The following is an 18122-nucleotide window of genomic DNA, read 5'->3' as shown; positions in this document are numbered from 1 at the left end:
GAAAGTGGTACGAACTTTAGAGAACTTGAAAATGTACAAACCATCAAAAGACAATCATTGTCCTGGCTTCCGTGGCTCACTGGGTGAGTGCTGGCCTGCAAACCAAAGGGTCACCAGTTCGATTCCCAGTCAGGGCTCATGTCTGGGTTGCAGGCCAGGCCAGGTCCCCAACAAAAAGCACATGTGAGGCAAATGCACATTGATGTTTCTCTCCCTCTCCTTCCCCCTCCCTTCTCCTCTGTAAAATAAGTAAATAAAATCTTTAAAAAAAAAAAGAAAAAGATAATCACTGACAGTCTTGGCGACTGCTGCCAAATGATACTGTGGCCCAGTGTTGTCAGACCTTCCCAGTTTTCAAAAGCAGAAAATCCAGATTTTCACATAAAAGCTCCTGATTTTTATATGCAGGAGATTTTTAAAATATATTTTATTGATTATGCTATTACAGTTGTCCCATTTTTTCCTAACCTTTATCCCCCTCTTCAGGCATTCTCACCCCTTAGTTCATGCCCACGGGTCATGCATATAAGTTCTTTGGCTTCTCCATTTCCTATACTGTTCTTAACCTCCCTCTGCCTATTTCATACCTACCATTTATGCTACTTATTCCCTGTACTTTTTCCCCATTCTCCCCCTTTCCCCTCCCCACTGATAATTCCCCATGTGATCACCATTTCTATGATTCTGTTCCTGTTCTAATTGTTTGCTTAGTTTGTTTTTGTTTTTTAGGTTCCCTTGTTGATAGTTGTGAGTTTGTTGTCATTTTATTGCTCATAGTTTTGATCTCCTCCTTTTTAGACAAGTCCCTTTAACATTTCATATAATAAGGGTTTAGTGATGCTGAACTCCTTTAACTTGACCTTATCTGGGAAGCACTTTATCTGCCCTTCCATTCTAAATGATAGCTTTGCTGGATAATATAATCTTGGATGTAGGTCCTTGCCTTTCACGACTTGGAATACTTCTTTCCAGCCCCTTCTTGCCTGTAAGGTTTCTTTTGAGATATCAGCTGATAGTCTTATGGGAACTCCTTTGTAAGTAACTGTCTTCATTTCTCTTGCTGCTTTTAAGATTCTCTCCTTATCTTTAATCTTGGCTAATGTAATTATGATATGTCTTGGTGTGTTCCTCCTTGGGTCCAACTTGTTTGGGACTCTCTGGGCTTCCTGGACTTCCTGGGAGTCTACATCCTTCCCCAGGTTGGGGAGTTTTCAATTTCTTGCTCTTCCTCTTCTCCTTCTGGCACCCCTATGATTCAGATGTTGGAATGTTTACAGTTGTCCCAGAGGTTCCTCAGCCTCTCCTCATTTTTTTTTAATTCTTTTTTCTTCATTCTGTTTTGGTTGAATGTTTATTTCTTCCTTCTGTTCCAAATCATTGATATGAGTCCTGGTTCCCTTCCCTTCCCTTCACTGTTGGTTCCCTGTATATTTCACTTTATTTCATTTTGCATAGCCTTCACTTCTTCCTCTACTTTGCAGCCATACAATCATTTCTGTGAGCATCCTGATTACCAGTGTTTTGAACTCTGTTTCCGACAGACTGGCTATCTCTTAATTGTTTAGTTCTTTTTCTGGCATTTTGATCTGTCTTTGCGTTTGGACCATATTTCTTTTTCTTGGTGCACCTGTTGCATTGGCAAGGGAAGAGCCTCAGGTATTTGCCAGGGTGGGGCAACCTTCTTTGCTGCGTTGTGGCACTGTATGTGGGTGAGGGATCAGAGAGGAAACAATGCAGCTTGCTCAGCTCTTGGCCAGCTTTCAGTCACTTCCCCCACTACCCACAAGCAAATTGCTCCATTCTGCTGCTGATTTCCAGGTGGGTGGGTTTGCATACGTTCTAGGACTCTGTGGGTCTCTTCAATGAACTCTTCTGTAAGACTGGGAGTTTCTCCTGCCATCGCAACCCCCACATATTTTTCAGCCAGAGGTTTTGAGGCTTTATTTCCCTGCACTAGAACCCTGGGTTGCACAGCCTGTCTCGCTCCCCAGTTCTTCCTTCCAGTTTATCTGCACGCAAATGTGGGTTCACCCGGTCCTCCAGCCGCAGCCTTGCTGCAGGTCCTCTCCACCCCAGCCACCTCTCTCTATCCGTCCTACCAATCTGGATGAATGTTTCTTCTGTAACTCCTTCATTGTCAGACTTCCACACAGTTCGATTTTCTGGCAGTTCTGGTTGCTTTTTGCTTTTAAATTGGTTGTTGTCCTTCTTTTGGTTGTGCAAGGAAGCAAACCATACTACCTAGGCCTCCATCTTGGCCAGAAATTCCTCTATATGCAGGAAATTTTATTAAATGCTACCATGTGGACCATCACTGCCCCAGCCAAAGAGTCTGACTGCTGATTTAGGGCATGGAGGCTAGAATACTAAACTAAAACTACATCAAGTTAAAAGTGTTTGGAATTAATGTTGTAGGGCCATGTTAATCAACCTCCTTCTATTTAACACTGCTTTCTAGTGCTTTTTATAGCACAGAGATTAAAAAAAATTCTTATCAAGGTTTATTTCCTATAGTTTATACATACAAGTAGGACAAAAGCAGGTTTACAGTTGTTCATACAGAAAACACAATAATTAATAAATAATATAAGAACACATTGTTTCATTTACTCACAACTATAAACCTACTTTTGCCCTACCCTGTAGTTTTAAGTATATTAAATGTGCTTTTTCAATCTACTGTCCTTTCTACACAGAAATTTTGAACTCCTCAATAGCTGGTATACCACTTGTTTGGTCAGTCTCTCTCTATTCCTGTCTCTGCCTGTGCCCCCTCCCTCCCTACATACCCCCTCCTTCTCATTCTCTTCCTAATACACACATATAATCAAATTATGAGCAACAGTACCAATTAGAGCCTTTAAAAATAATACTGAGCTTATTTCCCTTGAACTTATTGTAGAGAATTTTGATTCTAGAGAGGTTTAAAAATAAAGATTACCTGCAACTCAATCTTCCAGAGATACTACTCTTAACATTTACAACACAATGTGCTTTCAACAAGTGAATAATGTGATCAAAATGATGTTTACAATTAATCTGTACCATTAGTCAGAATTAACTAAAATATGTTTAAAACATAGGGCTACAAAAAGTAATTTGTTATTTTGTAGTTGCTATAATGCCATCACTCTTAAGTTTAAATGTTAACAATAGTAAAAATACCTGAACCTAAAAAGAGAAAATGTAAATATCCTCAAAATTCTAAGAATAATTGAAGCTATTAGATCACATCACCATTTTTATTTCCTGTAAGTAAAAATATTTTAAACAGCCATAAAAAAAAAAGAAGTCAGGCAGATTTAAGCCTCAGTGAGTACACAAAATCAGGCCACCAGTTTTTATGGCTCACATTTAGGACAGGTTACAAATTCATTTACATGGTCATTTCCTTGAATTCTTATAAATGCATCTGCTACATTTCCAAGCAGGTCAGTATTAAAAGTACAGAACAGAGCAGTATTTTAAGTACAATGCATGTAAATTTCAGAATGGTGATGCTTCCTTCTCAAAGGCTGAAAGATATCTTCCTGCCAAGAGTGCACAACCCATTTCTCTCAGATTAGAATCAATCATTCAAACTCAAATTGAGAGGTTTTCTAAAAAACAACTGGCCTCCTTAAAAGTGTCAATGTCATGAGAGACAAAGAAAAGTTGAGGAATTGTTTCATATTAAAGAAGACTAAAGAGAATTTATAATTAAAGGTAATACAGGATCATGGACAGAATCCTAGATCAGAGAGAAAACTAACCATGACTTATTGACAAAGATTCTCTGCTTAAGCAAAGTTTAGTTTGATTCCTCTGAGACTGACCAGGTTCCATATTTGGGCATGTCCTCTAAGAGTCTAACAAGAATCCCGCAAAGTCAGCTTGAGCCAGAATCCCCTACCCCTGATATCTAATCTTCCTTGATAGCCGACCGAATTCCTCATTCCCCTCATCCCCCACTACCTGATCACCTTGGCCTGCCTTCAGCAAGAATCATATGGTTGTTTTAGCCAGAATCCCCTCTTTACCTGCCATTGAGGCTTCCTCTTAGTAACCTGCCATCCAACATGCCCCATCCCCAATCCTGGGCTTTCTGGCTATAGATCCCCATTTCTCTTTGTTGTATTTAGAACTGAGCCCAATCCTATTTTGAGGTCTCTTTCCTCTACTGGAATAATTCCCTAGTAAAATCTGGTTTTGCTACTTTGACTACTGATAGGCACTGGTTTTTCTTTAACAGTAGTACAAAGCCTAACTAGCTAAAGTTAAAAATTGATTGAATGAAAGTATGATAAGAGTACTAGTATGGTAATTTTACCAATATTGAATTTCCTGAATTTGAGGACTGCACTGAAGTTTTATAGAACAGAGATTGGCAAACTTTTCCTGTAACAAGGCCACACAGTAAATATTTTAAACATAGAGGACCACATACAGTCTCTGTCGCATATTGTATTTTTTGTTGTTTTTTTATAGCCCTTTAAAAATCTCAAAGCCATTTTTAGCTACAGAGCTCTATAAAAGCAGACTAAGGGCTGAATTTGGCCCACAACCCACAATTTGCTAACCTCTGATACAGAAAGTGTCCTGATCTTAGGAAATATGCGATGAAGTAACCTATCCTCCTAAGATTCAGCAAAAATAATAATAATGACAACAAGTGAGAGACAAACACGTGGCAAAATGTTCACAATTGGTAAATCTAAGTGAAAGGTGAAGAGAGTTCACAATACTATGCTTGCAACTTTTCTTTAAATTTGAATTTTTTCAGAAGAAAAGTTTAATATTTTAAAAAAACAAAACACCGCATATATCCCTGGGGGTGTACACCCAGAGGACACAATGTGCAGGTATGGAGCAGGGATCTGGTGGCTCCCACAGGAAAGAAGAGAATGAGAAGTCTCACAGAGCAAAGGGTATCCTATCATCAAGGCAATTTCAGTACATACCCGTGGGTCCAAAGGTATCTGGATTCTCCTGTCATCACAAGCAAACTCCGACGAGGCAACATCACTGGTACTGTGACACCATCTGGATGCTTAAAATCCATGACAATCTTGAAGTAAAGACAAAAGCATAAAGATTAATCCAAAGTATCATGCACTCCAAGGATAAGAACAATTCACTGATTCTGGCTAACTTTCCAAGCTAACAGGGATTAAAACATGATAATGCTTATAGGATAGCATAGCACAGTGGTTCCCAAATTTTGGTGCACATAAAAATCAACTGAACAACTAAAGAGCATACTTCATCCAGAGGGAGACTCAGCAAGGTCTCGGGTGAGGGGCTCAGGAATCTGCATTTCTACCAGGCACCCCAGGAAATTATGATGCACATGGCCTGAGGATCATACACAAAGCACTAGGGTGGAGGTTAAGTGCAAGGACTTGGGAGCTGAAACATTCACAGTCTGGCTCCTCCACTTATTAGTCATATTACCTATGGGACAAGTAAACCATTTAATCTCTGTGCCTCAGTTTTTAACAAATTAAACCTATAATGATACAAATCACAGTATCTGGCACACAGTAAATACAAAAAATAGTGATTATTATCATTAATAGAATTGTAACACTTAATAATCCAAGGAGAAATAATTATTAGATGCAGATTCTCATATAATCTACAGTGATCCCTCACCCATCACGAGAGTTACGTTCCAGAGACCCCCAAGATAGGTGAAAATCCATGAAGTAGCAGCATTATATTCATTTTATTATTTATATATAGTTTAAGGCTTTATAAACCCTTCCACACTCCTATAAACCTTTCCCATTCTCTTGTTAACCTTTCCCACACTCTTATAAACACTTCATATGCTCTTAAACACTTTCTGCACTCTTAAACCCACGTGATTTTAACAACATACAAAATTCTATATGGGTATTCACCAGTGAAGTTGAAGTATACTGTATTTTGCCTTTAAAGTCATGCAATATTTTGGATATTAGAGGCTAATTTACAAGAGATCATCAAAAAACACATGAACTTTTTCAGTCACTCTTCCCAAGTTGTGCTCAAACATTATTATGAATAGCAACTTATAAAGATACAATACCCAAGAAAATGTTTTTTGTTCTCAGGAACCCAAACACCAAAAGAATTAAGACTAAACACAGCAGCATTTTGACAAATGTGAATTTAAAAAGCATGCCTCAAGGCTTAGAAATATTTAAGTGAATAAATCAATCCACTTGAAAAATAAATACAACAACCAAATCAGTGGGATCAAGAGAATTTAGCACAGTACCTTCATTAAAGGTAAACATAGCACAGTACCAGATACAAAGTAAGCATTCGGTAACACTTAGCTACTGTTATTATTAATAACATTGTACCAAATTAGATAATACACATGAATATTTTTAGCAACTATAAAGAATTATACAGATCTAAGCTGGTTTATCCTTTTCTCATCTGACCTTCCAATCTAAATATTGAAAATAAAGATGATAGAATTTAATTTTCCAACAATTATCTGTTCTAAATGATTACATATAATTTCAAACAGTCTACTCCAAATGTATTCCATTTATAAACATTGTAGATGAATTGTGAGGTTTTGGGGGTAAGTATACTAATGCCTGAAACTTCCCTGAAATATACAATAAAAGAAGGTGAACTAAAGAGGATTAATAGATGGACAGATACCTGATAAAGCATATATGTTAAAATGCTAAGTGCAGAATCCAGGTGGTAGGTATATGTATAATTCTTTCAACTTCTCTGTATGAAGATTTCCATAAAAAATGTTGGGAGTAAAAACCTGCTGTGGCCTCTTTTTAAACCAACACATACAGGTCTCAATTTTCTGAATAGACATTAAGGTCTATACACAGCAAAGTATAATTGGCATACTTATTAATTTATGAGAGACAATCATTTGTGGCTTAAAGGAATGACAACTATCTGTATGAAAGCTGTTGATGGGAAAATATTCTGAAAGACTATACCCCAATTCATTCATTAGACAAATATGTATAATCATCATGTGAGGCATCCACGGCTGCAATGGTGAATAAGAGACATGTTATGTTGTCTGCATACCTACAGGTTACAATTTCTACCTAATTAACACTCAACATATTTTACAAATACACAATACCTATAATATTTGTGAAATTTAAATATATTTTCAGAGAGTAATAATTTCAAACAGGGAAATCTTGGTTTTAATAAATGACTAGAACTGACAAGAGAAGTGTGAACATAATACTAATTAATTTGGAAACCACTTACTATTTGCCAGTTTACTACAAAAGGATAAAATAAATATCCAGATGGAGGAATGCATAGGGCACGGTATGCGGAAAGGAGCACGGAGCCTCCAAGTCCTCCCTGGGCTCGCCCCTCTCCCAGCACCGCATGTGCTCAGCCACCAGGAAGCTCCCCCAACCCCAAACTACTGGAATTTCCATGGAGGCTTCGTCATGTAGTCAGGATCAATTAACTATTTCCAGCTCCTCTTCCCTGTCTGAAAAATGAGGGACAGCACTGAAAATTCCAAGTTTCTGATCATTACTTGGGTTTTCTGGTGACCAGCCCCCATCCAGGAGCCAATTAGAGTCATCTCATTAAACAAAAGATGTTGCTATTACCCAGGAAATTCAAAGGGATTTAGAAACCCTGTGTTAGGAACTAGAGCGAAAGACAAAATATTAGAACAAAAGATGCTCCTAGTCTCTTATCACTTAGGAAATTATAAGGGTTTTAGAAGTTCTGTGCCAAGAACCTGGGGCAGAGATCAATATATCTATTTTCTATTATTTCAGAGGTATACAATATTAGAGTATAATATTTTAATTAGAAAATAATTTTATTTATGAATTAAATGCACATTTTCTTTTTAAAGCATTTCACCACAAAAATGAAGTATTATCAGTATCATCATATTTAAAGTATCTGTATCTAATTAAATAATGCTTGTTAAAAGACCAAAAAAATTTAAAAATTCACAATAGATTGATAACCAATAATGCTCCCTGTAACTGCTGAATCACCCTGCCATGTAATACCTTTGCCCACAAGAGTTTTTTCCAATTATTCCTTTTGGTTCTACCTATTTTCTCTATTTTCTGAGATGGCAGAATCAATAAAGATCAAGTTTCCAGAAAGCTCATGGGGCACGACTGAAGATAATGTTCAGTTCAAAGCAAGCAAACATAAAACCCTAGACATTCTGATCTTATAAAACCTTCACACATCCAAAACACAACATTAAAACCCAGACAGAGCTATCACTCTATCACTCAAGTAAAGATTCTTAACAAAAAAGTACGTGAAGGAATAAACAGATCTTCATGTTGGCTAAATAGGAAATCAAAGAATGTATTGTACACTTCAGAGAAAGAAGAAAAACTTAATCTTGATCCTGTTTTGGTTAGAAATGGGCTGAGGTCATTCATCTTCTGAAATCCTGAAGGGCATTTAGGCAAGAGACAGCAGAATGTGAAGAAGGGTATCACAGAGGGTATCACAGAAGGGTATCATGATGAAGGCGACTATCGCTGTAGAACATACTTCACAGCTAAGAACTTAGCAGAATGGAGAGACGTCTACCCATTTCCCATAGCCTGACAAATGTAAATCCTCTGTAGCTGCACTAATGTCTTCACTGGACTCAAAGGAAATGAGTTTGTCTTTTTATTTTAAAGAGAACAAACGATTCCACATGCCTCATCATGGCCATGTCTCCCCTGTTTGAACACTGGGAGATGAGAGATGGAGAAAGGGAGACAGGCACAATTGCAAGGGCACAGACTGAAACTATAAACCATTCAAGAAAAAACACAACAATGTCAAAAATGTCTGTTTACATATTTACCTTGCATTTACAAATGAGATAATCAGTCCACTGTGGGGGAGAAGAAATCTGAATATTTTTAGTAAAATAAATACAGTTTTCTGTCTCTCTACAAAAGATGATACTCCTAGAAGTATACTTTGCTAACTTGAGAAGCAGCTGGAAGAGAAGCTTGCTGGAAAAATATGCCATATTTTTCCAAGACAGAAGAATTTATAAAAACTTTCCCTAGGACACCTTGGAGACCAACTAATGTCAATGACCTTTGCATCATCTGCCATGCCATGTAAGCTGGCTTAGTGTCCATCTTTGAAGAAAAGCGAAAATCAAAAACCACAACAAACCCATTTCCACTCCCTCATTCCTACTAGCAAAGTATGTTTTAAAACAACAACAAAAACAAGAGTCTCGAATCCATTTGCTAAATTTCTTGAAAATGGAATCTTGTGAAACTCAAAGGAAGGAGACAATAGCAGCAACACTCCCTGAAATCAATACACAGGACACAAGACCTTCCATTTTAAAATGACTAACCAAGCCCTGCTCCCTTGTCTACTAGTGAGTAGTAACTTTATAAAGTATAGGCCTCAATATTCTTGTCATGAGAGGGAAAAATCTCACATTAGAACATAAAGATGAGAGGGCACCTCATGACATAGAACAGTGGTCCAGCAAGAAGTCATATGCAGCCGCTAAATACCACTGTAGGCCACAGGAACTTATTTCTCATTGCTCCTAAGAAAGGATGCAAGAAGCAGAGTACTATTTCATGTTTGTGGTGTGAAAACTCATCCTACTTCATCAGGTACCATGTACACAGTTAGGGCATACCTGGGAACTTGTCTATAGTACTGCATATGTGAAACAAGCAAACTTAGACAAGGCTAAAATTTTAAAAGGAAACACCACAACAAATCTACTTCATAGCACATGTCAGCAAATTCTGCCTTTCAAATACAATTCTGCCTAACAAGAAAACTAGGTTCCAGCTGCTGAATGAATAGATTCTGCTATCTCTTCATCTTTTGCCCCCAGTACAGGTGATTTTGATCTATTTTTATCTGGCTGAGCTCAAGTAAAATGTACAATAAACAGAGAAAGTATTTTTTAGTTTAATGGTCTAAACACACTGCTAAATGGCACAATAAAGAACAAAACAAAAAATGTGTAAGGGAAAAATAAGGTTGTAAACAAAAGGTACTAAATTGGAGACACTTTAGACACCTCTGAATATTCAATATTCAATATATATAATGCTAAGCTTAAATGCCCGTGAGATAATATGATCATGCTTATGTGTTTGCACTGACAGGCTTGCTATCAGCTCTCATCACAACATAGTTTCTTTGTTCGCAGGAACTGTGAAGTGAAATCCACCAGCATCCAAAAATAGACTCTCAAAAGAAAAGTCAATCACAAACCACTTTAGTAAAATTAAGTTTTACTTCATATATGATAAGGCTACAAAGGTAATGAAATATTGTAGCTTAAAAATTTTTTTAGATTTAATTCTTATTTACTTGTTAGACTCTGTCTAGTAGATTAGACTCAAAGAATATTCTTGAATAAGTAAATGAATTCATCATAAACAATTCAGTTGAAAAAAGAGGGTGGTATATCTTACATTTTGGGGCAGAACCCTTCCTAAATTCCATATATTTATTTTCTGGGCTTTCTTCCTTAGGCAAAATAAACAAGAGATTCTCATGCACAGATAACCAAAATGAGACAGCCAAACTAACAAGAACAATAACAGCCATGTGTATATCTACTCCTGAGACCCTGGATTGCTCTTGTAAGGAAAAATGAACTTGCTATACTACCTACCAAGATGTAGCATGAAATAGATGGCAGCTACATAATGAGATATCACCTCACACCTGTCAGAATGGCTATCAAAAAGGCAAGAAATAACAAGTACCTGTGAGGATATGGAGAAAAGGGAACGCTTGTGCACTGTTGGTGGAATGCAAATTGGTACAGCCACTATGGAAAACAGTATGAAGGACCCTCAAAAATTTCTAAATAGAACTATCACATGATCCAGCAATTCCACTTATGGGTATATATCTGAAGGAAACATAAACACTAGATTGAAAAGATATATATATATCCCCATATGCACTGCAGCATTATAAAATACAAGACATGGAAGCAACTTTACATGTGTACTGATGGATGACTAAATAAAAAGTGTTAGGTGTATAATGGAATATTATTCAGTCATGAAAAAGAGGGAAAACCTGTCATTGCAACAACATGGATGGACTTTAAGGCCATTATGCTAAGTAACATAACTCAGACAAAGACAAACATGATATAATATCGCTTTTGTGGGGAATATAAAAAAAATGAACTCAGAGATATAGAGAATAGATTGGCCATTGCTGAGGGTTAGGGGGGAAGTAAAATGGATGAAGGTGGTTATAGGTAAAAATTTCCTGTGTCCTGGGAATGTAAGGTACATCACAGTGACTATAGTTAAAATACTGTATTGTATATTTGAAAGTCGCTAACAGAGACATTAAACATGCTCATGAGAAGAAAAAATTCTAACTATGTATGGTGATGGGTGTAAGCCAGACTTATTGTGGTGATTATTTCATAATATATACATGTATCAAAGCATTAATATCTGAAATTAATATAATTTTATATGTCAATTACATCTCAGTTTAAAATATAACTGTGAGGTAAACACTCAAAGAATAGATGGTTGCTGGTAACGACAATCATGGTAATGGCAGTGTTGGAGGTAGGAGTGGAAGGAACAGTAGCTGCTATTATTACTATTAAATGCTTAACAATTCTTCATGACAACTAAAATTTAAGAATTGTATGCCAACTTCAACTTATGACAGAAAGCACAGCAATGAAAGCACTCCACAGTCCATTAAAAGTCACTAATAGGAATGTCCTAGAACCCAAGTCTCCTGGCTTATCCAAAGCTGAATCCAGTCCCAGTGCAAACACCTAAGGATATGAAAACAATACACACAGGCTTTAACTTTTTCCGTTTCTAGCACTGCATTGGAATATTTAACCGAATAATGATTAGAACTGCCACTGGGGGCCTATATTACTTCATTTCAATTTACTCTTTGTCTGAAAGATTAATCTGAAATCCGACTATCTTTAGAGTTGATATTATACAGATTTAGCATTTCAGCATTTTCTAACTCAATGGTTCAAAATCCTATTTAAATGTCACAATTGCCTGTGAGCTTTCTATAAATATAGAAAACCAACCCTCATCTCAAGCTCTCTGAATCTGCTCTGAAAAAGATAATCTAGCAGGGAGAACAGAAATGATTCACAGAAACCTCAAATATTCAAGTATCAGATAGAGGCCATAAAGCAAAGATGGTTATCGTGTTAAGAGATATAAATGCTAAGCTCGGAAATTTCAGCAGAGAACTGGAAATGATATTTTTAAAAAGACACTGTAAATCTGAACAAAAGCCAACAGATATCCTCAAATAGAAAAATACCATAACTGAATTAGGCCACTGAAGAATAGGTTTAACAGCAAATTAGACAAGACTAAAAAAAGAATTAGTGATGGAAAAACCTATTTGAATTAAAGCAGGGAAGACATAATATAGAAAACACAGGAGACAAGGTAAATGAAACAGAGAATATAGATAAAAAGTAGATAAAGAGAGAAAATAGAACTGAGGCAAAATCTAACAGAGATAATGGATGAGAGTTTCCCAAAACTAATGGGAAAAAAAAAAACAAGAAATCCAATAAATCTTAAGCAGAATAAACAAACCCAACAAAATAAGCAAAATAATTTAGGCAAGCAAAATAATACTGTGGGGGGTGGTAAAAAGCATTAAAAGAAGCCAGAGAAAAATAACCAAAGGCCACCTTCAAAGGTAACAGGGCAATAGGAAAGCCAGAAGAAAATAAATGAAATCTTTTGTTTGCTGAAATAACTGCCAACTTCAAATCCTACACCCAGTGAAAACAGCCTTGAAGAATGAAAGTGAAATAAAGACACTGCTAACCAAAACTAAAATGAAGTTAGCCAACAGCAGACCTAGAATAAAGGAAATTTAAATGTTGTATGTTATATAAAAGGACCATGATCCCAGATGGAAGGTGTGAGATATAAGAAATAATAAAGAGCAGAGAAAACGGTAAATAGGTCTAAATGAAACCAAATGAAACCTATCTAAATGAAAGAAATATGTTTAAAAATTGAGAATTCAAACACACAAAAATAGTAGGATATAAAATAGACAGGAGTAATGGAGTTAAAGCGTACTAATATTCTTGCATTGTTCATCAGGAAGTAAAGAAACCAATTAAGCTTAGATTTTGAATGAATCTCAAATAATCTTGTCAAGTGAAAGAAGCCATACAGCAAAGAGTATATATTGTATGATTCCTGTATAAAAATATTCTGGAAATACAAAGTAATCTAAGGCATTGAGTAACAGTAGATAAGAAAAACTTTGTGGATGATGAACATATTCATTGTCGAGTGTGGTGAAGATTTCATGGGAGTATATATATGTATATGTGTGGTTTATTGTATGACAGTTACACTTCTAGAATGCTGTGGGATATAGTAAAAACAGTGCTTGAGAACAAAATTCATCATCTTCAAAATACAGGTCAAGAATATTTCCCAGGTTCTAAATTAATCAATGGGGAAGGGGGCGCACAATTAGCCACAGCAGGAAATCCAGGAAGAGCAAAAGTCTGCTTTGTTTTGTGTAAAAGAATAGCAGTGGGTGGTAAATGGCTGAAAATATAAGATAATGGGTTTTGATTTAGAGAGACAATGTCTTTCAGAGAGTTGGATATTCAGGTCCAAAATCTGAGGGGGAAAATAATCAAGGCTGGAAATGTTTTGGTATCTCCACCTTGCCTGAGGCAATGTTGGTCACATAAAAGCAATTTTAACAGTCATCTATTTAACCAATCAATATGCTCCATTTCTTCTCTAAAGCATATTCATGCCGTTTATTGATAATAGGAAACTCTCCAAACTCTTCTATTCTTACCAGATGAGTCATATGCTTAACAAGTCAATATGTATGTTCCCAAACCTCTTTATGCTGGCTACACTGGTCTGCAATTATTTAATTTAATTAAATATTATATAAACCAATGAAAATTGAGTATGAAAAGGCAGGGGTTTTTTTTCTGTATACACTAAGTTGACTGTTGTTGAAAGACTCAGAAAATAAACAAATTAATAAGCTGTTGTAACATGTGATTCAATAATAAAATCTTTGAAATTAAAATAAAAACTCAGATGGATGTTTTTAAGCTTTTGTCTTTTTTTTTAAAGATTTTATTTATTTTTTAGAGAGGGAAGGGAAGGAGAAAGAGAGACAGAGAGAAACATTGACGTGCAGTCGCTGGGGGGTCATGACCTGCAACCTAGGCATGTACCCTGGCTGGGAATCGAACCTGCAACACTTTGGTTCGCAGCCCGTGTTCAATCCATTGAGCTATGCCAGCCAGGCACTTTTGTCTCACTTTAAACAAATAAAAACTGGAAAGCAGAGGCAGACTGTGGACTCTCAGAGACTGTCGAGCCCTGGCTGGCATAGCTCAGTGGATTGAGCTTGGGCTGCAAACCAAAGCGTCGCAGGTTCGATTCCCAGTCAGGGCACATGCCTGGATTGCAGGCCACAACCCCCAGCAACTGCACATTGATGTTTCTCTCTTTCTCCCTCCCTTCCCTCTCTAAAAAATAAATAAATAAAATCTTAAAAAAAAAGACTCCCGATACGTTGGTGAGTAAATTTATTTGTAAGTTAAAATAAAATGTTTGAGCCCTGGCTGGCGTAGCTCAGTGGATTGAGCGCGGGCTGGGAACCAAAGTGTCCCAGGTTCGATTCCCAGCCAGGGTACATTCCTGGGTTGCAGGCCATAACCCCCAGCAACCGCACATTGATGTTTCTCCCTCCCTCTCTCCCTCCCTCTCTCTGTCTCTCTGTCTCTCTCTCTCTCTGTCTCCCTCCCTCCCTTCCCTCCCTAAAAATAAATAAAATCTTTAATAAAAAGGTACATAAATGTTAAAAAAAAGATTAAAAAAAATAAAATGTTTGAAATCTGTATGTATCTATTGCCAAAATTAAGTGACTTTTCAATTAACAACTATTCAAATGATAAATTTTATTCTAGTTCTACACTATAGATAGAATGGTATAATACTCCTGCCTTGCTTCAAATCCTTTTTAAAATTCTATCTTACTGATTATGCTATCACAGGTATCCTAATTGTTCCCCCTTTGCCCACCTATTCCAGTACATCCCAGTCCCTGAGGCAATCCCCACACCACTGTTCATGTCCAGGGGTCCTCCTATAGGTTCTTTGGCTACTCCATTTCCTATACTGTGCTTTACATCCCCAGGGCTATTCTGTACCTGCCTATTTGTACTTCTTAATCCCCTCACCTCCTCACCATTCTACCACATCCTCCTCCCATCTAGCAACCAGCAAAACACTCTCCATGTCCATGATTCTGTCTCTGTTCTTGTTTGGGTAGCTTGTTTTGTTTTTTTTTTTCTTTTCATTCAATTGCTGATAGATATGTATTTATTCCCAATTTATGTGCAAAGTTTTGATTTTCTTTTTATTAAATGAATCCCTTTAACATTTTGTATAATTATGGCTTTGTGATGATGAACTCCTTTAGTTTTTTCTTGTCTGGGAAGCTTTTTATTTGCCTTTCTATTCTAAATGATGCTTTGCTGGGTAGAGCAATCTTGGCTGTAGGTCCCTGCTTTTCATTACTGAATATTTCTTGTCAATCCCTCCTAGCCTGAAAAGTTTGAGAAATCAGCTGACAGTCTTATAGGAACTCTCCTGGAGGCAACTAACTTCTTTTCTTTATTTTTTTATTATTTATTTTTAGAGGGGAAGGAGGGAGAAAGAGGGGGAGAAAGACATCAGCGTGTGGTTGCCTCTCATACGCTCCCTACCACAACCCAGGCATGTAACCTGACGGGGAATCGAACCAGCAAACCTTTGGTTCTCAGACTGGTGCTCGACCCACTGAGCCACACCAGCCAGGGCGTAACTTCTTTTCTCTAGGTGCTTTTAAGATTCTCTTTTTTATCTTTAACCTTTGGCATTTTAATTATGATGTGTCTTAGACTGGGCCTCTTTGCATCACTCTTGTTTTGGACTCTCTGTGCTTCCTGGATTTGCATGTCTATTCCCTTCACAAATTAGAGAAGTTTTCTTTCATTATTTTTACAAATAGATTTCCAACTTCTTGGTCTTTCTCTTCTCCTTATGACACCTCTATGATGTAAATGTTGGAATGCTTGAAGTTGTCACAGAAGCTTCTTATATTATCCTCATTTTTTTGCATTCTTTTCTTTTCTTATTGTTCCAGTTGGTTGGTTTGTGCTTCCTTATGTTCCAAATAATTGATTTGATTATTGGCCTCATCCACTCTACTGTTGTTTGCCTGTGAAATTCTTCTTTATTTCAAGTAGCATATCCTACATTTCTGACTGGATCTTTTTTATGCTGCTGAGGTACTCACTATGTTCCTTGAGCATCCTTACAACCAGTGTTTTAGACTCTGAATCTGATTGCTTATTTTCCTTTTGTTTAGTTCTTTTTCTGGAGTTTTGATCTGTTCTTTCATCTGGGCCATGTTTCTTTGTCTCCTCATTTCAGCACCCTCCCTATGTTTGTTTCTACATATTAGATAAAACCGGTATGACTGTCTTGGTAGTGTGGCCTAATGTAGTAGGTGACCTGTAGGGTACAGTGGTACAGCCTCCTCTATCACTCAAGCTGGGTACTCGAGGTGTGCCCTAGTTGTGGGCTGAGTACACCCTCCTTTTGTAGTTAACCCTTGATTGCTGTTGGCAGGTCAATGGGAGAGATTTACCCAAGCTAGTCAGCTGCAAGGACTGGCTGTGTCCACTGTCTACCAACCACCACTCTCTGTGGCAGATCAGTTGTGCAGGGGCAGAGTGGTGGTGCTCTGATGTGGTCTGTAGCTATCTACTGGGTACAAAGTATCTGGGGTTTCCCAGGTGGTACAGGCCAAGAGCAGCCCCCACCTTTGTTTTGCCTCAGGCCACCCTGCTTGAGCTATAAGCAATCTAAGATGGCTGCTGGGCTTGGAGATTCCCAGGCAAAGCCAAGCTGTGAATATAGGTTGGCTGCTGCTAGTGTGGGGCCTGAGGCCATTTAGCAAGAGGTATGGTGGCTGGGGGCTCGCAGAGGCTGGCTGTTGTTGGTTGAGAATATTTAGGAAGTTGTGGAGCATAAGCCAAGACCAGCCATTCATATGGAAAAGCAGCTTGGGTGGGACTGTAAATTGGCTGGTAGGGATCTCCAGGGTGGGGCAAACAGTGTTAGTCAGGTTGATGGGAGTCTCTGATATGACACCACGCTGCCAGCTCTGTGTGTTTGTAGGGAGAGGTTTCAGAAAAAGGACTTTGGCCTCTGCTCGTCTTTCTGTCTGGGAGAAAGTTGTCCCCAGCTCTCACCTTGATGACACACACGTCAGTTTCTCCCTGTGTGCCACTGGTGCCTTTCAAGCCGCTACCCTGGTGCTGAAGCTCAGATAGAATAAGTATGAGTAAGTCCATGCCTGGGTTCTTTAAAAGGAACTGCTTGGGACTCCAGAAATTTCTTCCACCAACTCAATCCCCACTGGTTTTTGCAGGCAGAAGTTATGGTGTCTTATCTTCCTGGCACTAGAACCCTGGACCGGAAGACCTTGTGTAGGCCTGGGACTCCTCACTCCTGTGATATCCCTCTCAAATTTGTACCCACCATATGTGGGTGAGGGACCAGACTGTTCCTCATCTGTGCCCCTCCTACCCATCTGGATGGATGTGATTTCTTCAATTCTATAATCTTCAAACTTGCATTCAACTTGATTCCTGAAGGTTCTAAGTGATGGTTATTCTATATTTCAGCTATAATTTTGATGTGGTTGTGTGAGGAGGCAAGCCATGTTTACCTATGCCACATCTTGAATGAAAGTTGCTACAAATTATAACTAAAAAGAAGAATTGATACTCTGAAGGCTCCAAATAAAACAAAATGTTCTATTTTATGATGCCACACTATGAAACAGACTGATAGCAGATCACTGGCCGAAACAGGTTTATCTCTATCATTATCCTTATTGCAGAAGCATGAATAAAGGAGATCTAATTCCATATAAGCAAGATAAAGAGTACATTTTAAAAACTGCCAGCAGAATCTCTTTTGCCCAATTTATGCAAAGAGAATTTTAGCTTCCAAAAGATCTTAAAAGATGATAAAATTAAACAAAAGCTGGATCTTCAGAACATAACTTGGTAGAGAAAATGCTGAAAA

At 37.7% G+C, this 18122-nt stretch overlaps 1 protein-coding gene across 4 annotated transcripts in view; it reads right to left on the bottom strand.

The window, feature by feature from the left end:
* The window catches only part of ALKBH8 (alkB homolog 8, tRNA methyltransferase), a 76795-nt gene that overhangs the window by 29832 nt on the left and 28841 nt on the right, over positions 1–18122 (bottom strand). For all 4 annotated transcript variants that reach the window (XM_028517314.2, XM_036028617.1, XM_036028615.1 and 1 more), the window contains exon 8: positions 4941–5047. In XM_028517314.2, the coding sequence (XP_028373115.1) occupies positions 4941–5047 (107 nt within the window). The remainder of the gene's footprint in view (positions 1–4940; positions 5048–18122) is intronic.

The sequence above is a fragment of the Phyllostomus discolor genome, chromosome 6, assembly GCF_004126475.2.
Source record: "Phyllostomus discolor isolate MPI-MPIP mPhyDis1 chromosome 6, mPhyDis1.pri.v3, whole genome shotgun sequence".
Classification (NCBI taxonomy): domain Eukaryota; kingdom Metazoa; phylum Chordata; class Mammalia; order Chiroptera; family Phyllostomidae; genus Phyllostomus; species Phyllostomus discolor.
This window is presented reverse-complemented; position numbering and strand designations above follow the sequence as displayed.